The sequence below is a fragment of the Rhinoderma darwinii genome, chromosome 1, assembly GCF_050947455.1.
Source record: "Rhinoderma darwinii isolate aRhiDar2 chromosome 1, aRhiDar2.hap1, whole genome shotgun sequence".
In the NCBI taxonomy this organism is placed as follows: Eukaryota; Metazoa; Chordata; class Amphibia; order Anura; family Rhinodermatidae; genus Rhinoderma; species Rhinoderma darwinii.
The window spans coordinates 552,984,614-553,002,956 of record NC_134687.1 but is presented as its reverse complement, the minus strand read 5'-3'; the positions used below and the strand labels follow the sequence as shown (position 1 = coordinate 553,002,956).

Below are 18,343 nucleotides of genomic sequence, written 5' to 3'. Positions count from 1 at the left end.
AACGTCGGTATTTAGGAGTAGGTGCTACATATAACAGCAAAGGCAAACGTAGTAAATACAGAACCAGAAATTCAAGTAACAACTTTTATGAAACTAAAGATTTATATTCTATACATGTGCACACACAAAAACCATCAACCACATATAAACATCTCAGAATTGAGTTTGTTATCTGGTTCTATTTCTCTCAGGAAAAAGAAGAAACTTTTGGCTCAGAATTCCAACATCTGGAGAGCAGCAGATTTTTTTTGTTAGTTTTAAATAGACACATTGTATCATTTTCCTAGAAGAGAAATGTTATAGCAACAATTGTTAACAGTTCTGCGCTCGGTAATTAAATGACAATTTACACATTACTCAATTGCCTGAAAACTTACACAAGTTTTTCAAAGAAACATGGTAATTAATAATCCTCATTTAAGAGATGGCATGCAAGCATGTTAAAGAGGCTCTGTCACCACAGTATAAGTGCCCTATATTGTACATAATCTGATTGGCGCTGTAATATAGATTACAGCTGTGTTTTTTATTTAGAAAAACAATCATTTTTGACAGAGTTATGACCCATTTTAGCTTTATGCTAATGACTTTCTTTAATGGACAACTGGGCGTTTTACTTTTTGGCCAAGTGGGCGTTGTGGAGAGAAGTGTATGACACTGGCCAATCAGCGTCATACACTTCTCTCCATTCAATTACACTGCAGACAGCAATATCACCATGTGCAGCCACATACACAAACACTAACGTTACTGCAGTGTCCTGACAGTGAATATACATTACCTCCAGCAAGAACATGGTGTATTCAGAATCCGGGCTCTTCTCTGATGCACAGCACAGCACAGCACAGCGAGATCTCGCTGTAAATGACAGTTTACAGCGTAATCTCGCGCGACTACGCCTGCTATAAATCACAGAGAAGTGGTCAGGATTCTGAATACACATCCCATCCTGGCTGGAGGTAATGTATATTCATTGTCAGGACACTGCAGTAACATTAGTGTTTGTGTATATGGCTGCACATAGTGATATAGCTATGTGCACAGTAAATGAATGGAGAGAAGAGTATGACGCTGATTGGTCAGCGTCATACACTCCTCTGTACAACGCCCACTTGGTCAAAAAGTAAAACACACCCAGTTGTCCATTGAGAAACTCAAAAATGTTTGTTTTTCTAAATAAAAAACACTGCTGTAATCTACATTACAGCGCCGATCACATCATGTACAATATAGGCCACTTATAATGTGGTGACAGAGCCTCTTTAAGTGGGCTTAGAGGGCACATACCACTCACATGAAAAGTCATGAAAATATTGATGAACCATGCACCCCTGTGACTCATGCTACCAATACTGGTTGAGAGATTCAGGCCTTGCTTTTTTGTGACCTGCCTGCTCATAAAAATACGTTCATGTCAGTCAGCTTTACAATAGCATTTGTTGTGCCAAAACACCACATATATAGTCTTTAAATAAAAAGGAGAAGAAACTCACTTCACATGTGTTGTAATCTTCAGAGTCCAATAGACCACATAATTTTGGTAAAAGCTCTGGCCAATTCTGTAGCTCTCCCTTTGAAGCAATTGTAGTGATAAGGATACCTAGAAATCAATGGAAGGTACAAATATGATTATGGTGAAGCATTACTACTAGTCAGGGCTGCACACTACAGAAAATTGCTTGGATGTCTTTGGCTCCTACATCTATATTTATCTATCTATATATAGTATTTTTCTGACCCTAAGACGCACCCGACCGTAAGACGCACCCAGGTTTTAGACAACAGAAAATAGGAAAAAAATGATTCGTTAAAAAATAATTTATTCCGTTTCACCACATTCTGAAAGCCTTAACTTTTTTATATTTTTTTCATCGATTGAGCGGTGTGAGGGCTTATTTTTTTGTGGGACGAGCTATAGTTTAACCCTTTCAAAACCAAGGGTCCTTGATGTCTCAATGACAAGCCCCATTTTTTCAAAATCTGACATGTATCATTTTATGTGGTAATAACTCCGGAATGCTTTTGCCTATCCAAGCGATTCAGAGATTGTTTTCTCGTGACATATTGTACTTTGTTAGTGGAAAAATTTGGTCAATAAATTCATAGCTTATTTGCGAAAAACGCCAAAATGTAAAGAAAATTTTGAAAAAATTATAATGTTTCTAATTTTAAATGTAATCTACTTGTAATACAGATCGTAATACCACACAAATTGTTTTTTGAATATTATTTTATTTTTCTAGGACGTTACAAGGCTTAGAACTTTAGCAGCAATTTCTCACATTTTAAAGAAAATTTCAAAAGGCTATTTTGTCAAGGACCAGTTCAGTTCTGAAGTGGCTTTGGAGGGCTTTATGTACTAGATAGACCCCATAAATCACCCAATTTTAAAAACGGCACCCCTCAAAGTATTCAAAACAGCATTCAGAAAGCTTTAGGCGCCCTTTAGGCGTTTCACAGGAATTAAAGCAAAGTAGAGGTGAATTTTTTGTGGTGAAATTCATTTGTAATACATTTGTTTCTGTAACACAGAAGGTTTTACCAGAGAAACGCAACTCAATATTTATTGCCCAGATTCTGCAGTTTTTAGAAATATTCCACTTGTGGCTCTAGTACGATAATGGACTGAAGCACCGGCCTCAGAAGCAAAAGGAGCACCTAGACGATTTTGGGGTCTCCTTTTTTTAAGAATATATTTTAGGCACCATGTCAGGTTTGAAGAGGTGGTGCCAAAACAGTTGACTCTCCCCAAAAGTGGTTTGGGAAACTAAAACACCTCAAGGAATTTATTTAGGGGTATAGTTAGCATCTTGACCAGACAGGTCTTTTGCTATATTTTTTGGAATAGGTCTGTGAAAATGAAAATCTACTTTTCTTCTGAAAAAATATAATGTAATTTTTACAAGGAATAAAGAATAAAAAGCACCCCAAAACTTGTAAAGCTATTTCTCACGATTACGGCAATACCCAATATGTAGTAATACTGCTGTTTGGACCCACGGCAGAGCTCAGAAGGGAAGGAGCGCCATTTGGCTTTTGGAGCGCATATTTTGCTTACAAGTAGTTGTTTGGGGTTTTGCTGGTATTTCAGTTTATAATGTGGGGGCATAAGTAATCTGTGCGGAATACATCAGGGCATAATAAGAGGGTAAATAAATAACTCAGATGTGTGGCCGATGTCGCACTGATAAATGGTGCCCAATCTTATCCGCTTTTGGACACGCTGCACAATTTCTGTCGCTATATTCTGAGCGCCAGGACTTTTTATTTTTTTCTCCACCTGAGCCGTGCGAAGGCTTATTTGTTACGTTACAATCTGTAGTTTTCATTGGTACCATATTAGGGTATATGTGATTCTCTGATCACTTTGTTCGATTTTTTGGTCAAGCAAAGTGACAAAAAAAACGACATACATTTTGACAATGTTTTTTTTTTTTTTTTTTTACAGTAATCACTGTTCCCTATAAATTACATTTTACTTCATTCTGCAGGTCGGTACAATTACGGCGATACCATATGTATATTGTGTTTTGAGGTTTTGTGGTGTTTGCGCAATAAAATCACTTTTCTATCAAATTATTTATTTTGTGTCACCATATTCTGAGAGCCGTAATTGTTTTTATTTTTCAGTCAAAAAAGCTGTGTAAGGCCGGATTCACACGAGAATGTGAGTTTTGCACATGCAAAAAACGTGGCGTTTTGCGTTTGCAAAAGGCACTTAACAGCTCCGTGTGTCAACCCCGTATGATGCGCGGCATCATTATGACACTCCGTTTGGATGTTTGTAAACAGAAAAGCACGTGGTGCTTTTCTGTTCTCATTCATAGCTTGACAGCTGTTGCGTGAATCACACGCGTCCCATGGAAGTGCTTCCGTGTGGTGAGCGTGATTTTCACGCACCCATTGACTTCAATGGGTGCGTGATATACGCCCAAAGAACGGACATGTCGTGACGTTTCCCCAGCAGACTCACGCTGCGTAAAAATCACGCAACTGTCTGCACGGCCCCATAGACTAATATAGTTCCGTGCGACGCGTGTGAAAATCGTATATCCCGTTCGTCTGAATAAGCCCTTAGGGCTTGTTTTTTGCGGGGCGGGTTGTAGTTTTTATTAGTATTATTTTGGGGTACATGCAAATTTTTGATCACTTTTTATTCTATATTTTGGGAGGGGTGATGACAAAAAAATAGTGATGCTAGTATTGTTTTTTTAATTATTTTTGCGGTTTATTCACCGTGCGGGAAAAATAATATTATAGTTTTATAGTTGGGGGCGTTGCGAATGCGGTGATACCAAATATGTGCACTTTACGTTTTTGTTTTTTTCCTATAATAAAAGACTTATTATAGGGAAAAGAAGAATTTTTTGTTTTTGTAACTTATAACTTGTTTTTACACTTTTATAAAACATTTATTACTTTTTTTTATTTTTTACTTGAAGACCTGCAGCACGGATGGCTGCTAGAATACATTACACTACCTAGGTAGTGTAACATATTATAAACTGTCAGTGTGATGCGGACAGTCACACTGACAGGAAGCCTATGAGGACCAGCACCCGCAATCGGTCCTCGGGAAAATTTGTTGTAGCAACAAACTTTCCAGTTTGTTGATACAACAAACTTTTCCTGCGGTCACATGATCGGGACCTGGTTCAGTCATGTCTCCGGGAACAGAGGCAGGGGTTAACAGCGCGATCCGGGTGTCAGCACTACTCGGAGACACCCGGATCGCGCTTTTAACACCCACTGTGAATTCACGTCGGCTCTGCACAGAGCCCAGCAAGCGTAGACATGAATTTACAGCGGGCGGTCAGGAAGCGGTTAATGACTGTGATCATATTCTCTGCAGCCGAACCAATCAGTTCGGCCGTCAGAGAACAGGTTGCTGGGGAGACGCGGATACTGACACAGCCGGCGTCCGAGTGCTTTTCACAGCGCTATGCCGGCTGGAATAGAGATCTAGATATACAGATTGTCAGCATGAAAGGGTTAATTGGCACCATTTTTTGGTACATACGTTTTTTTATTTAATTTTTTAAGCGCTAACATGACCAAAAAACTATTTTGAAGTTTTACATTTTTAAACTCGCCGTGCGAGTTAAATAATGGTATATTGTAATAGAACGGACTTTTACGGACATAGCTTTACCAAATTATTTTTTACATTGTGCTTGGGCCTAAATGGGAGAAGTTTTTTTTACACATTTTATTAGTTCCCCTACCAGCGGCCACTTGTTTGCATGTGGAGTTACCGAAACAGAATAACTCGAAGAGCTACGCTGCTTCCCTAACTCCCATAGTAGTGAATGGCAGTTACGGAAGCAGCGTAGCATGCGAGCTACGCCGTTTCCGTAACTAGTATTCAGTTCTATAGGAGTTACGGAAACAGCGTAGCTCAGCGAGTTACTTCCAGGTTCTGTGTCCGACTTATTTGTTCCGCAGCGCCATAGAGATCAAAAGAGAGCCGCTCGCGCATGCGCAGAAGAATTCCATTCATCTCTATGGAGCTGCCGGATACAGAACGCGGTAGTCAATGCTTCTCCTGCAGTGCTTTTGGTGACTTTCGGTACCCGTTCTCCGTCAGATCCCCAGCGATCACACGGATAGGGGATACATGTGTTTTATTGCACAACACGTTTAAACTGCGTTAGAGCAGCGTGTCCGCTGTAAAACACAGCTGACACCTGCAGTGTATGGAGCATACATCAACCCCCCCCCCCCTCCATGATGTGCCAGCATGTCATGGGTCGGGGAGGGGTTAAGTTAAGAAGCGGTCAGGGGGCCGGGTGATGCCGGGTCTCTTGACTGCGGACTATAAGACTCAGGGACTTTTTAGCAAGATTTATTCTTGCTTAAAACTGCGTCTTATAGTTCGAAAAATACAATACATATATTTATTTTAGAAGCACACAATGTTACTATGGTACTTTTCTTTACAAGCCACAAAGATATGTACAGCTGAAATTAAACTTTGGGCAGAAAGTTTTAAAGGGGCATAACTAAATGAAACAGAAGATTTCAGGAAAAGTTTTTTTTATTTCTTTTAACCCCTTAACGACGAACGACGGATTGATCTGTCGCTCTAATCGCGTGGGTACTGCCAGTGTACCCACGAGTTCAGCGGCTGGAGCACGGCTGTTATATACACAGCCGGGCTCCTGCCCCAACTGCCGGAATCGAATCGCGCTCTGATTCCGGCAGTTTAACCCATTAGATGCCCCTGTCAATAGCGACAGCTAATGTGTTTGACAGAGGGAGGGAGCTCCCTCTGTCACCCCCGCAAAGAAATCGCGTGGCGCCGTCGGGGTTTCCAAGGCAGCTGGGGACCTCCGGCATGACCTAGCAGGCATTCACCACAGGGAGACCTGGGGGCCTTTATTAGGCCCCCGGCTGCCATCGGAGACACAGACACTCGGCGATCTTATCGCCAGGTGTCAGTTGGATGAGAGGGAGCTCCCTCCCTCTCTCCAAAACCACTCAGATGCAGTGCACGCTACTCTGCAACGGATCTGAAGGGTTAAGCAGGTGAGATCGATATTTATATAAATCTCACCCGGTCGAGCAGGGATGCCCCCAGCCGCCTCTGGAGCAGGAAGATTTGACAGCTCCCTGCTCTGTTTACTTATTCCGACGTAAAAAGTCTACGGCATCGGAATAAGGCCCGTTAGTGACCGACGTAGAAACACTATGGGCCTGTCACTAACGGGTTAATTAAACCGCCGTGTAAACTCGCCCAAAAAACGGTGGCAAGATTATTTTCTCCCATTCCCACCATAAAAGATAAGTTAAATCAATAAGTCCCATGTACCGCAAGGGGCTACAGATGATTCTGCAGCAGCATCAGCGTTTGCAGGTAAGTCGATGTAGCTACTTACCTGCAAACGCTGATGCTGCTGCAGAATCATCTGTAGCCTCTGGTGCCGATGTGTCCTCGCTCGTCCGACACGATGCAGGACCTGGGGCAGGAAGTGAGTGACGTCACAGCGTGATCTCTCGAGAACACGCTGTGTGTCTGCACTGCCAGAAGCTGGGCGTTCTGAAGAGAAGTGGATGATACTTCTCGTCAGAACGCCCGGCTAGTAAAAGTAGTAAACACGCCCCGATGTACGCACATAATACACGCCCAGTTGTACTTTTACTTTTCAACACGCCCAGTTGTACTTTTGCAAGCCTCATTTGCATAAATACAAAAATGGTCATAACTTGGCCAAAAATGCTCGTTTTTTTTAAATAAAAACGTTACTGTAATCTACATTGCAGCGCCGATCTGCTGCAATAGCAGATAGGGGTTGCAAAATCTGGTGACAGAGCCTCTTTAAGCTGCACTGAATATCACATCCTGAACATTAACGTTTGAGAAGTAAACACTTACCCACTGTAGCTCGAATCAGTGGGGACGAGTCCCCGATGTTATTCAAACATTCGATCTTGATAAAGTCAGTCACTCCATTTGGAAAATTGTGAAAGTGAGCTTTTACATTATTTTTCAGGATCAGCCCACTCAAAGACCTTGTAGGTTCATCTGGAATATAAAAGGTTTGGGGATTTTGTTAGATATGGTATTAGAGTCAGCTTCATCATCTTCTGTTACATGAACCCTCAAGGCTTAAAAGGTGTTGTCTTCTTTGGACAATCCCTAATTTTAACCTCTTCCCTTTTAAAGAGACTGTCACCACATTATAAGTTCCCTATCTCCTATATAAGGAGATGGGCGCTGTAATGTAGGTGACAGTAATGCTTTTTATTTAAAAAAACGATCTTTTTTTCACAACGTTAGGAGCGATTTTGGTTTATGCTAATGAACTTTAATGCCCAAGTGGGCGTACTTTTACTTTCGACCAAGTGGGCGTTGTACAGAGGAGTGCCTGACGCTGACCAATCGGCATCATGCACTCCTCTCCATTCATTTACACTGCACTAGCGATATAGATATATCGCTATGTGCAGCCTCATACACAAGCCCTAACATTACTACAGTGTGCTGATAATGACTACACATGAAATCCAGCCTGGACGTCATGTGTACTCAGAATCCTGACACTTCTGAATCTTTTTTGTGAGATTCCAGCAACGTATACGAAATCTCGAGAGATCTGAGCTAAACAAGATTTGGTTTCACTTGCCGAAATCTCACAAAAAAAGATTCAGAAGTGTCAGGATTGTGAGTACACATGACGTCCAGGCTGGATTTCATGTGTATTCATTATCAGGACACTGTAGTAATGTTAGGGCTTGTGTATGAGGCTGCACATAGTGATATATCTATATCGCTAGTGCAGTGTAAATGAATGGAGAGGGGTGCATGATGCTGATTGGTCAGTGTCATGCACTCCTCTGTACAACGCCCACTTGGTCGAAAGTAAAAGTACGCCCAGTTGGGCATTAAGAAAGCTCATTAGAATAAACTTAAATCGCTTTTAACTTTGTGAAAATAGATCGTTTTTTTAAATAAAAAGCATTACTGTCACCTACATTACAGCGCCCATCTCCTTATATAGGAGATAGGGCACTTATAATGTGGTGACAGTCTCTTTAAGCCACTTTTGACCTTCCTGACAGAGCCTCATTTTTCAAATCTGACATGTTTCACTTTATGTGGTAATAACTCCGGAATGCTTTCATCTATCCAAGCGATTCTGAGAATGTTTTCTCGTGACACATTGCACTTTAAGTTACTGGCAAAATTTGATCAATATGTTCAGTATTTAATTGTGAAAAACACCAAAATTTAGTGAAAAATTGCAAAAATTAGCATTTTTCTCAATTTAAATGTATCTGCTTGTAAGACAGGCAGTTATAATACACAAAATTCTTGCTAATGAACATCCCCCATATGTCTACTTTAGATTGGCATCGTTTTTTGAACATCCTTTTATTTTTCTATGACATCACAAGGCTTAGAACTTTAGCAGCAATTTCTCACATTTTCAAGAAAATTTCAAAAGGCCATTTTTACAGGGGCCAGTTCAGTTGTGAAGTGGCTTTGAGGACCTTATATATTAGAAACCCCCAAAAAGTCACCCCATTTTAAAAACTTCACCCAAAGTATTAAAAACATTTAGAAAATGTCTTAACCCTTTACACATTTACCCAGGAATTAAAGCAAAGTAGAGGTGAAATTTACAAATTTCATATTTTTTTGCAGAAATACATATTTAATACAATTTTTTTTATAACACAGAAGGTTTTACCAGAGAAATACAACTTAATATTTGTTGCCCAGGTTCTGCAGTTTTAGGAAATATCCCACATGTGGCTCTAACGTGCTACTGGACTGAAGCACCGGCCTCAGAAGCAAAGGAGCACCTAGTGGATTTTGGGGCCTTATTGTTAGAATATATTTTAGGCACCATGTCAGGTTTGAAGGGTTCTTGCGGTGCCAAAACAGTGAAAATCCCCCAAAAGTGACCCCATCTGGGAAACTACACACCTCAAGGAAATTATCTAGGGGTGTAGTGAGCATTTTGACCGCACAGGTTTTTTGCATAAATTATTGGAAGTTGGCTGTAAAAATGACAATCTAAATTTTTTCAAAGAAAGTGTAGGTTTAGCTAATTTTTTCTCATTTCCACAAGGACAAGGATAAAAAGCACCGTAAGGGTATGTGCACACACACTAATTACGTCCGTAATTGACGGACGTATTTCGGCCGCAAGTACCGGACCGAACACAGTGCAGGGAGCCGGGCTCCTAGCATCATACTTATGTATGATGCTAGGAGTCCCTGCCTCGCTGCAGGACAACTGTCCCGTACTGAAAACATGATTACAGTACGGGACAGTTGTCCTGCTGCGAGGCAGGGACTCCTAGCATCGTACATAAGTATGATGCTAGGAGCCCGGCTCCCTGCTCTGTGTTCGGTCCGGTACTTGTGGCCGAAATACGTCCGTCAATTACGGACGTAATTAGTGTGTGTGCACATACCCTAAAATGTGTAAAGCAATTTCTGCCGAGTAAAACAATACCCCACATGTGGTAATAACCGGCTGTTTGAAGACAAGGCGAGGCTTAGAAGGCAAAGAGCGCTATTTGGCTTTTGGAGATCACATTTAGCAGGAATGATTTGCGGAGGCCATGTCACATTTACAAAGCCCCTGAGGGCACAAAACAATGAAAACGCCCAAAAAGTGACTCCATTTAGGAAACTACACCTCTTGAGGAATTCATCTAGGGGTGTAGTGAGCGTTTTGACCCCACAGATGTTTCATAGAACTTATAAGAATTGGGAAGTGAAAATAAAAACAATCCTTTTTCTTCAAGACGACGTAGTTTTAGCGCAAATTTTTTCATTTTCTCAACAAATAAAGGAAAAAAAGAAACCAACATTTGTAAACCAATTTCTCCTGAGTACAGCAATACCCCATATGTGGTCAAACTGCTGTTTGGGCAAACGGCAGGGCTCAGAAGGGAAGGACCGCCATTTGGAGTGCAGATGTTGCTGGATTGGTTTATGGGCGCCTGTGGGCCCAAAACAGTGGAAACCCCCCAGAAGTGACCCCATTTTGGAAACTACACCCCTCAATGCATTTACCAAGGGGTGTAGTAAGCATTTTAACCCTGCAGGTGTTTTGTACAAATTAGTGTGCACTCAATGTTGCAGAGTGAAAATGGGATTTTTTTCCATAGATATGCCAATATGTGGTGCCCGGCTTGTGCCACCATAACGAGACAGCTCTCTAATTATTATGCGGTGTTTCCCGGTTATAGAAACACCCTACATGTGACCCTAATCTTTTGCCTGGACATATGACAGGGCTCAGGAGTGAAGAGTACCATGCGGAGTGGAGGCCTAATTTGGCAATTTACAAAGTATTGGTTCACAACTGCAGAGGCTCAGATGTGAAATAATAAAAAGAAACCCCTGAGAAGTGACCCTATTATGGAAACTGCACCCCTCAAGGCATTTATTAAGGGGTGTAGTGAGCATTTTCACCCCACAGGTCTTTTCCATAAGTGAATGCACTGCGGATGGTGCAAATTAAAAATTTATATTTTTCCCTAGATATGCCATTCAGTGGCAAATATGTCATGCCAAGCTTATGACGCTGGAGACATACAGCCCAAAAATTGTTAAAAGGGTTCTCCCGGGTATGACTATGCCATATATGTTGAAGGAAACTGCTGTTTGGGCACGCTGTAGGGTTCAGAGCGGAGGGAGCGCCATTTGGCTTTTGGAGAGCGGATTTTGCTTGGCACTATATTTGTTTGAGTATTGCTGGTGTTTCCATTTATAATGTGGGGGTACATGTAAGCGGGGCGGAGTATATAAGGGGCATAGTCAGGTGGTAGAATAATGGGGTAAAAAATAAAATAAAAAATAAAATCCATAGATGTGTGTTACGCTGTGAAGCAATCCTTTCTGCACAGGCTGGTGTCGCACTGATACAGTGAAGGAAATAAGTATTTGATCCCTTGCTGATTTTGTAAGTTTGCCCACTGTCAAAGACATGAACAGTCTAGAATTTTAAGGCTAGGTTAATTTTACCAGTGAGAGATAGATTATATATAAAAAAAAAAAAAAAAAAATCAGTCAAAATTATATATATTTATTTGCATTGTGAACAGAGAAATAAGTATTTGATCCCTTTGGCAAACAAGACTTAATACTTGGTGGCAAAACCCTTGTTGGCAATCACAGCAGTCATACGTTTTTTGTAGTTGATGATGAGGTTTGCACACATGTTAGATGGAATTTTGGCCCACTCCTCTTTGCAGATCATCTGTAAATCATTAAGATTTCGAGGCTGTCGCTTGGCAACTCGGATCTTCAGCTCCCTCCATAAGTTTTCGATGGGATTAAGGTCTGGAGACTGACTAGGCCACTCCATGACCTTAATGTGCTTCTTTTTGAGCCACTCCTTTGTTGCCTTGGCTGTATGTTTCGGGTCATTGTCGTGCTGGAAGACTCAGCCACGAGCCATTTTTAATGTCCTGATGGAGGGAAGGAGGTTGTCACTCAGGATTTGACGGAACATGGCTCCATCCATTCTCCCATTGATGCGGTGAAGTAGTCCTGTGCCCTTAGCAGAGAAACACCCCCAAAACATAATGTTTCCACCTCCATGCTTGACAGTGGGGACAGTGTTCTTTGGGTCATAGGCAGCATTTCTCTTCCTCCAAACACGGCGAGTTGAGTTAATGCCAAAGAGCTAAATTTTAGTCTCATCTGACCACACCACCTTCTCCCAATCACTCTCAGAATCATCCAGATGTTCATTTGCAAACTTCAGACGGGCCTGTACATGTGCCTTCTTGAGCAGGGAGACCTTGCGGGCACTGCAGGATTTTAATCCATTACGGTGTAATGTGTTACCAATGGTTTTCTTGGTGACTGTGGTCCCAGCTGCCTTGAGATCATTAACAAATTCCCCCCGTGTAGTTTTCGGCTGAGCTCTCACCTTCCTCAGGATCAAGGATACCCCACGAGGTGAGATTTTGCATGGAGCCCCAGATCGATGTCGATTGACAGTCATTTTGTAGGTCTTCCATTTTCTTACTATTGCACCAACAGTTGTCTCCTTCTCACCCAGCTTCTTACTTATGGTTTTGTAGCCCATTCCAGCCTTGTGCAGGTCTATGATCTTGTCCCTGACATCCTTAGAAAGCTCTTTGGTCTTGCCCATGTTGTAGAGGTTAGAGTCAGACTGATTAATTGAGTCTGTGGACAGGAGTCTTTTATACAGGTGACCATTTAAAACTGCTGTTTTTAATGCAGGCACCAAGTTGATCTGGAGCGTGTAACTGGTCTGGAGGAGGCTGAACTCTTAATGGTTGGTAGGGGATCAAATACTTATTTCTCTGTGCACAATGCAAATAAATATATATAATTTTGACTATGTGATTTTCTTTTTTATATAATCTATCTCTCATTGGTCAAATTAACCTAGCCTAAAAATTCTAGACTGTTCATGTCTTTGACAGTGGGCAAACTTACAAAATCAGCAAGGGATCAAATACTTATTTCCTTCACTGTAAATGGCGTCCTCTCTTATGCCCCTTTTGGTCCACACTCCGCACCTTTGTAGTTTGGGGAATTTTGCTGGGAAAGTGTTGTCCTGGTATAATACGGGCACCGTCGCTTCCAGCAGATATGTTTGGGCTCTCCCCTTCGTGGTTCCCTAATTTTAGGTCCTTGATAAATTGCCTCTTGAAACAGAAGAAATGTTCCCCTCGGGCACAACTGAATATTTTTTTATTTCCTGACTTATTGGAGCCATAACTAATTTTATTTTTCATAGACGTAGCGGTATGAGGGCTGGTTTGTTGCGGGACGAGCTGTAGTTATTATTGGTACCATTTTGGGGTACATGCAACTTTTTGATCACCTTTTATCCTATTTTTTGGGATGCCAGGTTAACAAATAAACGCAATTCTGGCACAGCTTTTTTAGTTTTTTTTATGCAACGTTCACCATGCGTTATAAATGACATGTTACCTTTATTCTGCAGGTCAGTACGATTCCGGCGATACCTAATTTATAGCACTTTTTTATGTTTTACAACTTTTTGCACAATAAAATTACTTTTGTAAAAATAATGTATTTTTTCTGTCGCCAAGTTGTGAGAACCATAACTTTTTAATTTTTTTATCGACGGAGGTGTATGAGGGCTTGTTTTTTGCGGGACGAGCTATAGTTTTTATAGGTACCATTTTTGGATGCGTGCGACTTTTTGATCACTTTTTATTCTAATATTTGTAGGGCAAAGTGACCAAAAAACAGAAACTCTGGTAAAGTTTTTTACGTTTTTTTTACGCTGTTCACCGCATGCAATAAATATAATATTTTGATACCTCAGGTCGTTACGGTCGTGGCGATACCAAATACTTATGGTTTATTATTATTTTTCAATAATAAAGGACTTGATAAGAGTAAAAGGCTGAGTGTGTTTTATTTGATTACTTGAAACTTTTGTTTTCTGCACTTTTTTATACTTTTTTTACACTTTTTCTCAAGTCCCACTAGGGGACTTGAAGATCCAACGGTCAGATATTTTTTTTTTCTAATACATTGCACTACCTATGTAGTGCAATGTATTAGATCTGTCAGTCACTGACAGCAAGCCGATTAGGCTTCGCCTCCCGGCGGGGCCTAAATCAGCTTCCGTAATGGCAGAGCAGGAGACCATTGTGTCTGTTGCCATAACAGCGATCTGCTAGTAACCGCTACGATGCAGCAATCGCTTTCGATTGCTGCATCGAAGGGGTTAATGGCAGGGATCGGAGCTAGCTCCGGTAACTGCCGTTACAGGTGGATGTCAGCTGTAGAGTACAGCTGACTTCCACCGCTGATGACGCCGGATCAGCTCCTGACCCGGCGCCATCTTGCCGGCAGCTACGGAAGCCGATCAGGCTCCGCCGCCGGGCGGATCTTGACCGGTTTCGGTGCTAGGCAGACCGGGAGGCCAGTATTAGGCCTCCGGTTGCCATTGCAGCCACCGGAACCCCGGCAATTTCATTGCTGGGGTTCTGACAAGCTGCAAACACCTTAAGTGCAGCGATCGCGTTTGAGCGCTGCACTTAAGGGGTTAATGGCGGGGATCGACGCTAATTTCGGTCCCCGCCATTACAGTCTGATGTCAGCTGTCAGATACAGCTGAGATCCGGCGATTATGGCACCGACTCTTCTGAGCCGGTGCCAAACATTTGCCGTAAATATACGGCATTTTGCGGGAAGTCAATGCTTTCCATGACGTACATTTACGGCAAATGTCGGGAAGGGGTTAAAGGAAAGGTGTCACAAAAATTATTTATTTTTTTTATATGTTATTGCTTTTAGTAGGTCATTAAAATAAAATTTTATTTGTGTTTTTGTGTTGTACTTTTTTTTTTTCTTTCTTTTACTTCTCTATGGGGCTGCCATTTTTTTTTTTCATCTCTGTATGTGTCGATTAACGACGCATACAGAGATGGAATACGGTACATGCATCCCCATAGAGAATGCGAACGGGAGCCGTTCCATTCACTATAGCGTACGCCGTCTGTGTGGGAACGGCGCATGCTCTGCCGAAAGGAAGGTCTTCGGCAGAGCGACATCCGGCGCCATTTTCATGTGGACCGGAAGCCGCGGCCGGACAAAAAGATGACTACTTCCGGTCGCGGCTTCCGTCCATATGTTCAGAAGCAAGGACTGGGACCGGAGGCAGCGGCAGGAGCAGGTAAGTTATGTTTGTGTATGTGATGTGTGTGTATATGTTTGTGTTATACTGTGTGATTACCACTATCTAACCCTCCTACACTGTGCATTTGCTCAAAAAATGGCGGCTCACAGTGTAGGAGGTTTGAACATTCAACCCCCTCCTTTCTCCTGGCACTAGCCAGGATAAAGGAGGGGGGATTGTTTGAGGACACTATTGCGAGTGTGTCTTCTCCAATTTTGCAGCAAAAAGCAATGAGGTTGCTGTACCACATGCCAATGATGCAATTTTGGGAATTGCTCCCTCTAGTGACCAGCACATGGAAATGTTATAAATCAGAAACTAATTTATAATACTTCCTGACTTGTGAAAAATTTTTAAAAAAAATTAGAACAATGTGTAATCATTTATATACTAACCGTTTAACTTAAAAATTTTCTAGCGACACATTCCCTTTAAGAAAATAAGATGCTTACAATGTGTCCCCCTGCAATCAATCTGAGGGAAAACCTGACGGCAAATGTTCAATTTCCCTGCAGCGCCACTACAGGGGAAAGTATTACAAAGTGCCTATTCAAATCAATGGGTTGTCGGTGTATAACAGGGCAGGTCCACCAAAGCGAGAGACGTTCTATGTAACTGCTCTCCACTGTGGCTAAGAGAGGAGGATCCTGAACAGGGGAACACCCTCTAACTCAGAATTCCCTAATAGAATATTTATGAAAATAAGGTTTTTAAACTGGGCAACCCTTTTAAAATCAGTGAGTTCCAGACGACGTCTGTGTTTTTATGCTTTGTATTTCATAAAGTGATAGATTTAACATGGCCTTTGCCAAATGTATATATTTTTTTTTAATTTACAGCTCTTCATACATTCTGAGGATGTTGCAAGTAATGTAAAACAAGAACAAAGAGCTTGGATAAAAAAAAAGCCTCATTAACAGCACTTGTCATATACAGTCCATGAACATTAGTCACCAGTTATTTGCTTCCACGTCATAAAATCATGAAAAGGAGAAGCGATCTGCAACGGCCTTTACAATAACATTTCTAAATGGTTGTCACACCACTGGCCCTATATTTCATCAAGCACTTTACTTGGAAATGGAGCTCTTCAGTAAACTCTCTGTTAGGGTATGTTCACACGCAGCGACCAAAAACGTCTGAAAATATGGAGCTGTTTTCAGGCGAAAACTGCTCCTGATTTTCAGACGTTTTTGTAGCAACTCACGTTTTTCGCTGCGTATTTTACGGCCGTTATTGGAGCGGTTTTTCAATGGAGTCAATGAAAAGCGCCCCAAGAAGTGACATGCACTTCTTTTTCGCGGGCGTCTTTTTACACGCCGTATTTTGACAGCGACGCGTCAAATGAAAGCTCGTGGGAACAGAACACCGTAAAACCCATTGAAAGCAATGGGCAGATGTTTGTAGGCGTAATAGGGGCGTTATTTTCAGCCGTAATTCGAGGTGTAAAACGCCCGCATTACGTCTGAAAAGACTGCGTGTGTGTGCTTAAGGGTATGTTCACACAATATGAAAACTTACTGCACCACTCGGCCTCAACGGGAAGCCTCTCGGACAATCAGACTGGTAGGTGCTTTAAGTTGCGTATGGCGCACACTTTTGAACGTCGCTCCAAACTCCCATTCAGTGGGAGCCATAGCACATGCTAAATCACATTATAAACACTATCACTTCACAAAAACACAAATTTAACCCCTTAATACCAAAGGCATTTTAAACCTTAATGACCAAGCAATTTTTTAAGTTTGTCCATAGTCGCATTCAAAGCGCTATAACTGTATTTTTCCGTCTACGTATCTTGTTTTTGCGGATCAAGTTGTATTTTTTAACAGCAACATTTTGTGGTAGATATAATTTATGGATCATCTTTTATGAACTTTAGGGGGTAAGGGAAAAAACAAAAAGCCCCGAAATTTCTCCATTCTTTTTTTGTGTCTAAAATTTACACCGTTTACTGTGTGGTATAAATATAACTTTATTCAGCGGGTTTTTAAGATTGGAGCGATACCAAAATTTATATAGTTTCTTTATGTTTTACACAGTAAAAACATTTTGTTAAAAATTATTTGTTTTTGAGTCGCCATAACTTTATTTTTCTGCTGACAGTTGTATGAGGGATTTTTTTTGCGGAACGACATATGTACGCCAAAATGGTACCAATAAAAACCACGACATTGATTACTTTTTATCAATTTTTTTTTAAAAGGCAGGATGAACAGAAAACAGCAATTCTGCCATTGTTTATTTTATTTTTTACGGTGTTCACGATGAGTTAAAATGTAATTGTTTTATAGTTGGGATCGTTATGTATGCGGAAATACCAAATATGCGTAACGTTTTTCTTCTCAAAGCATTTTGTAAAGGGGAAAATGTGTTATTTTCACTTGGAATTTTTCGTTATTATAAACTTTTTTTTTTAGTCCCACTAAGGGACTTTACTATGCGACTATACAGCCGGACTCCTGCTCCAACAACCGCGATCAAAGTTTACTTAGATCGCTGCAGTTTAACCCGTTAAAGGGCCGTGGTCAATCGCGACCGTGGCATCTAACTTCTTTACAGATGGAGAAAGCTGCCTCTCACCCATCGGCGCCCCGCAATCGTGGGCCTCCGATGGGGTGTCATGGCAGCCGGGGGCCTGATAAAAGCCCTGGGCATATGCCTATTAAGGTGTGCCAGAGGCATGTCCTAATAGATTGCCTGTGAGTTTTACATTGGCAAGCAATAATGCTTTGTTATACTAAGCATACCAAAGCATTATAGCAGCGATCTAAAGATCGCATAGTTAAGTCCTAGTGGGACTAAAGTAATGTGAAATAAAAATTTCTAAAAATTACAGTAAAAAACACCTAAATAAAAAGTTATTTTGTGAAAGTGTAAAAGTACACATATATGGTATCACCACTACCGTAATGAGAAACAAAGTTAATGTAATTGAAACCGCAAGGTGAACGTAAAAAATAGAAAAACACAATGGCGAAATTGCAATTTTTTTCTATTGCCCACAAAAAAAAAATCATAAAAGTTAATCAATAAGTCCCATGTACCCCAAAACAGTACCAGTCAAAACTACATCTTGTTCCGCAAAAAAGAAGCCCAAAAAAATAACCGACGGAAAAATAAAAAAATCACGGCTCTTGGAATGAGAGAATGCAAACACAAATAATTTTAGTTCAAAAGTG

General features: G+C 41.1%; 1 protein-coding gene across 2 annotated transcripts in view; it reads right to left on the bottom strand.

Annotated features, from left to right (window-relative positions):
* TNPO1 (transportin 1) overlaps positions 1-18,343 on the bottom strand; it is a 128,214-nt gene that overhangs the window by 75,380 nt on the left and 34,491 nt on the right. For both annotated transcript variants that reach the window (XM_075838074.1, XM_075838064.1), the window contains exons 3-4: positions 7,376-7,525; positions 1,494-1,600 (exon numbers count right to left, since the gene is read on the bottom strand). In XM_075838074.1, coding sequence (XP_075694189.1) covers positions 1,494-1,600; positions 7,376-7,525 — 257 coding nt within the window. The remainder of the gene's footprint in view (positions 1-1,493; positions 1,601-7,375; positions 7,526-18,343) is intronic.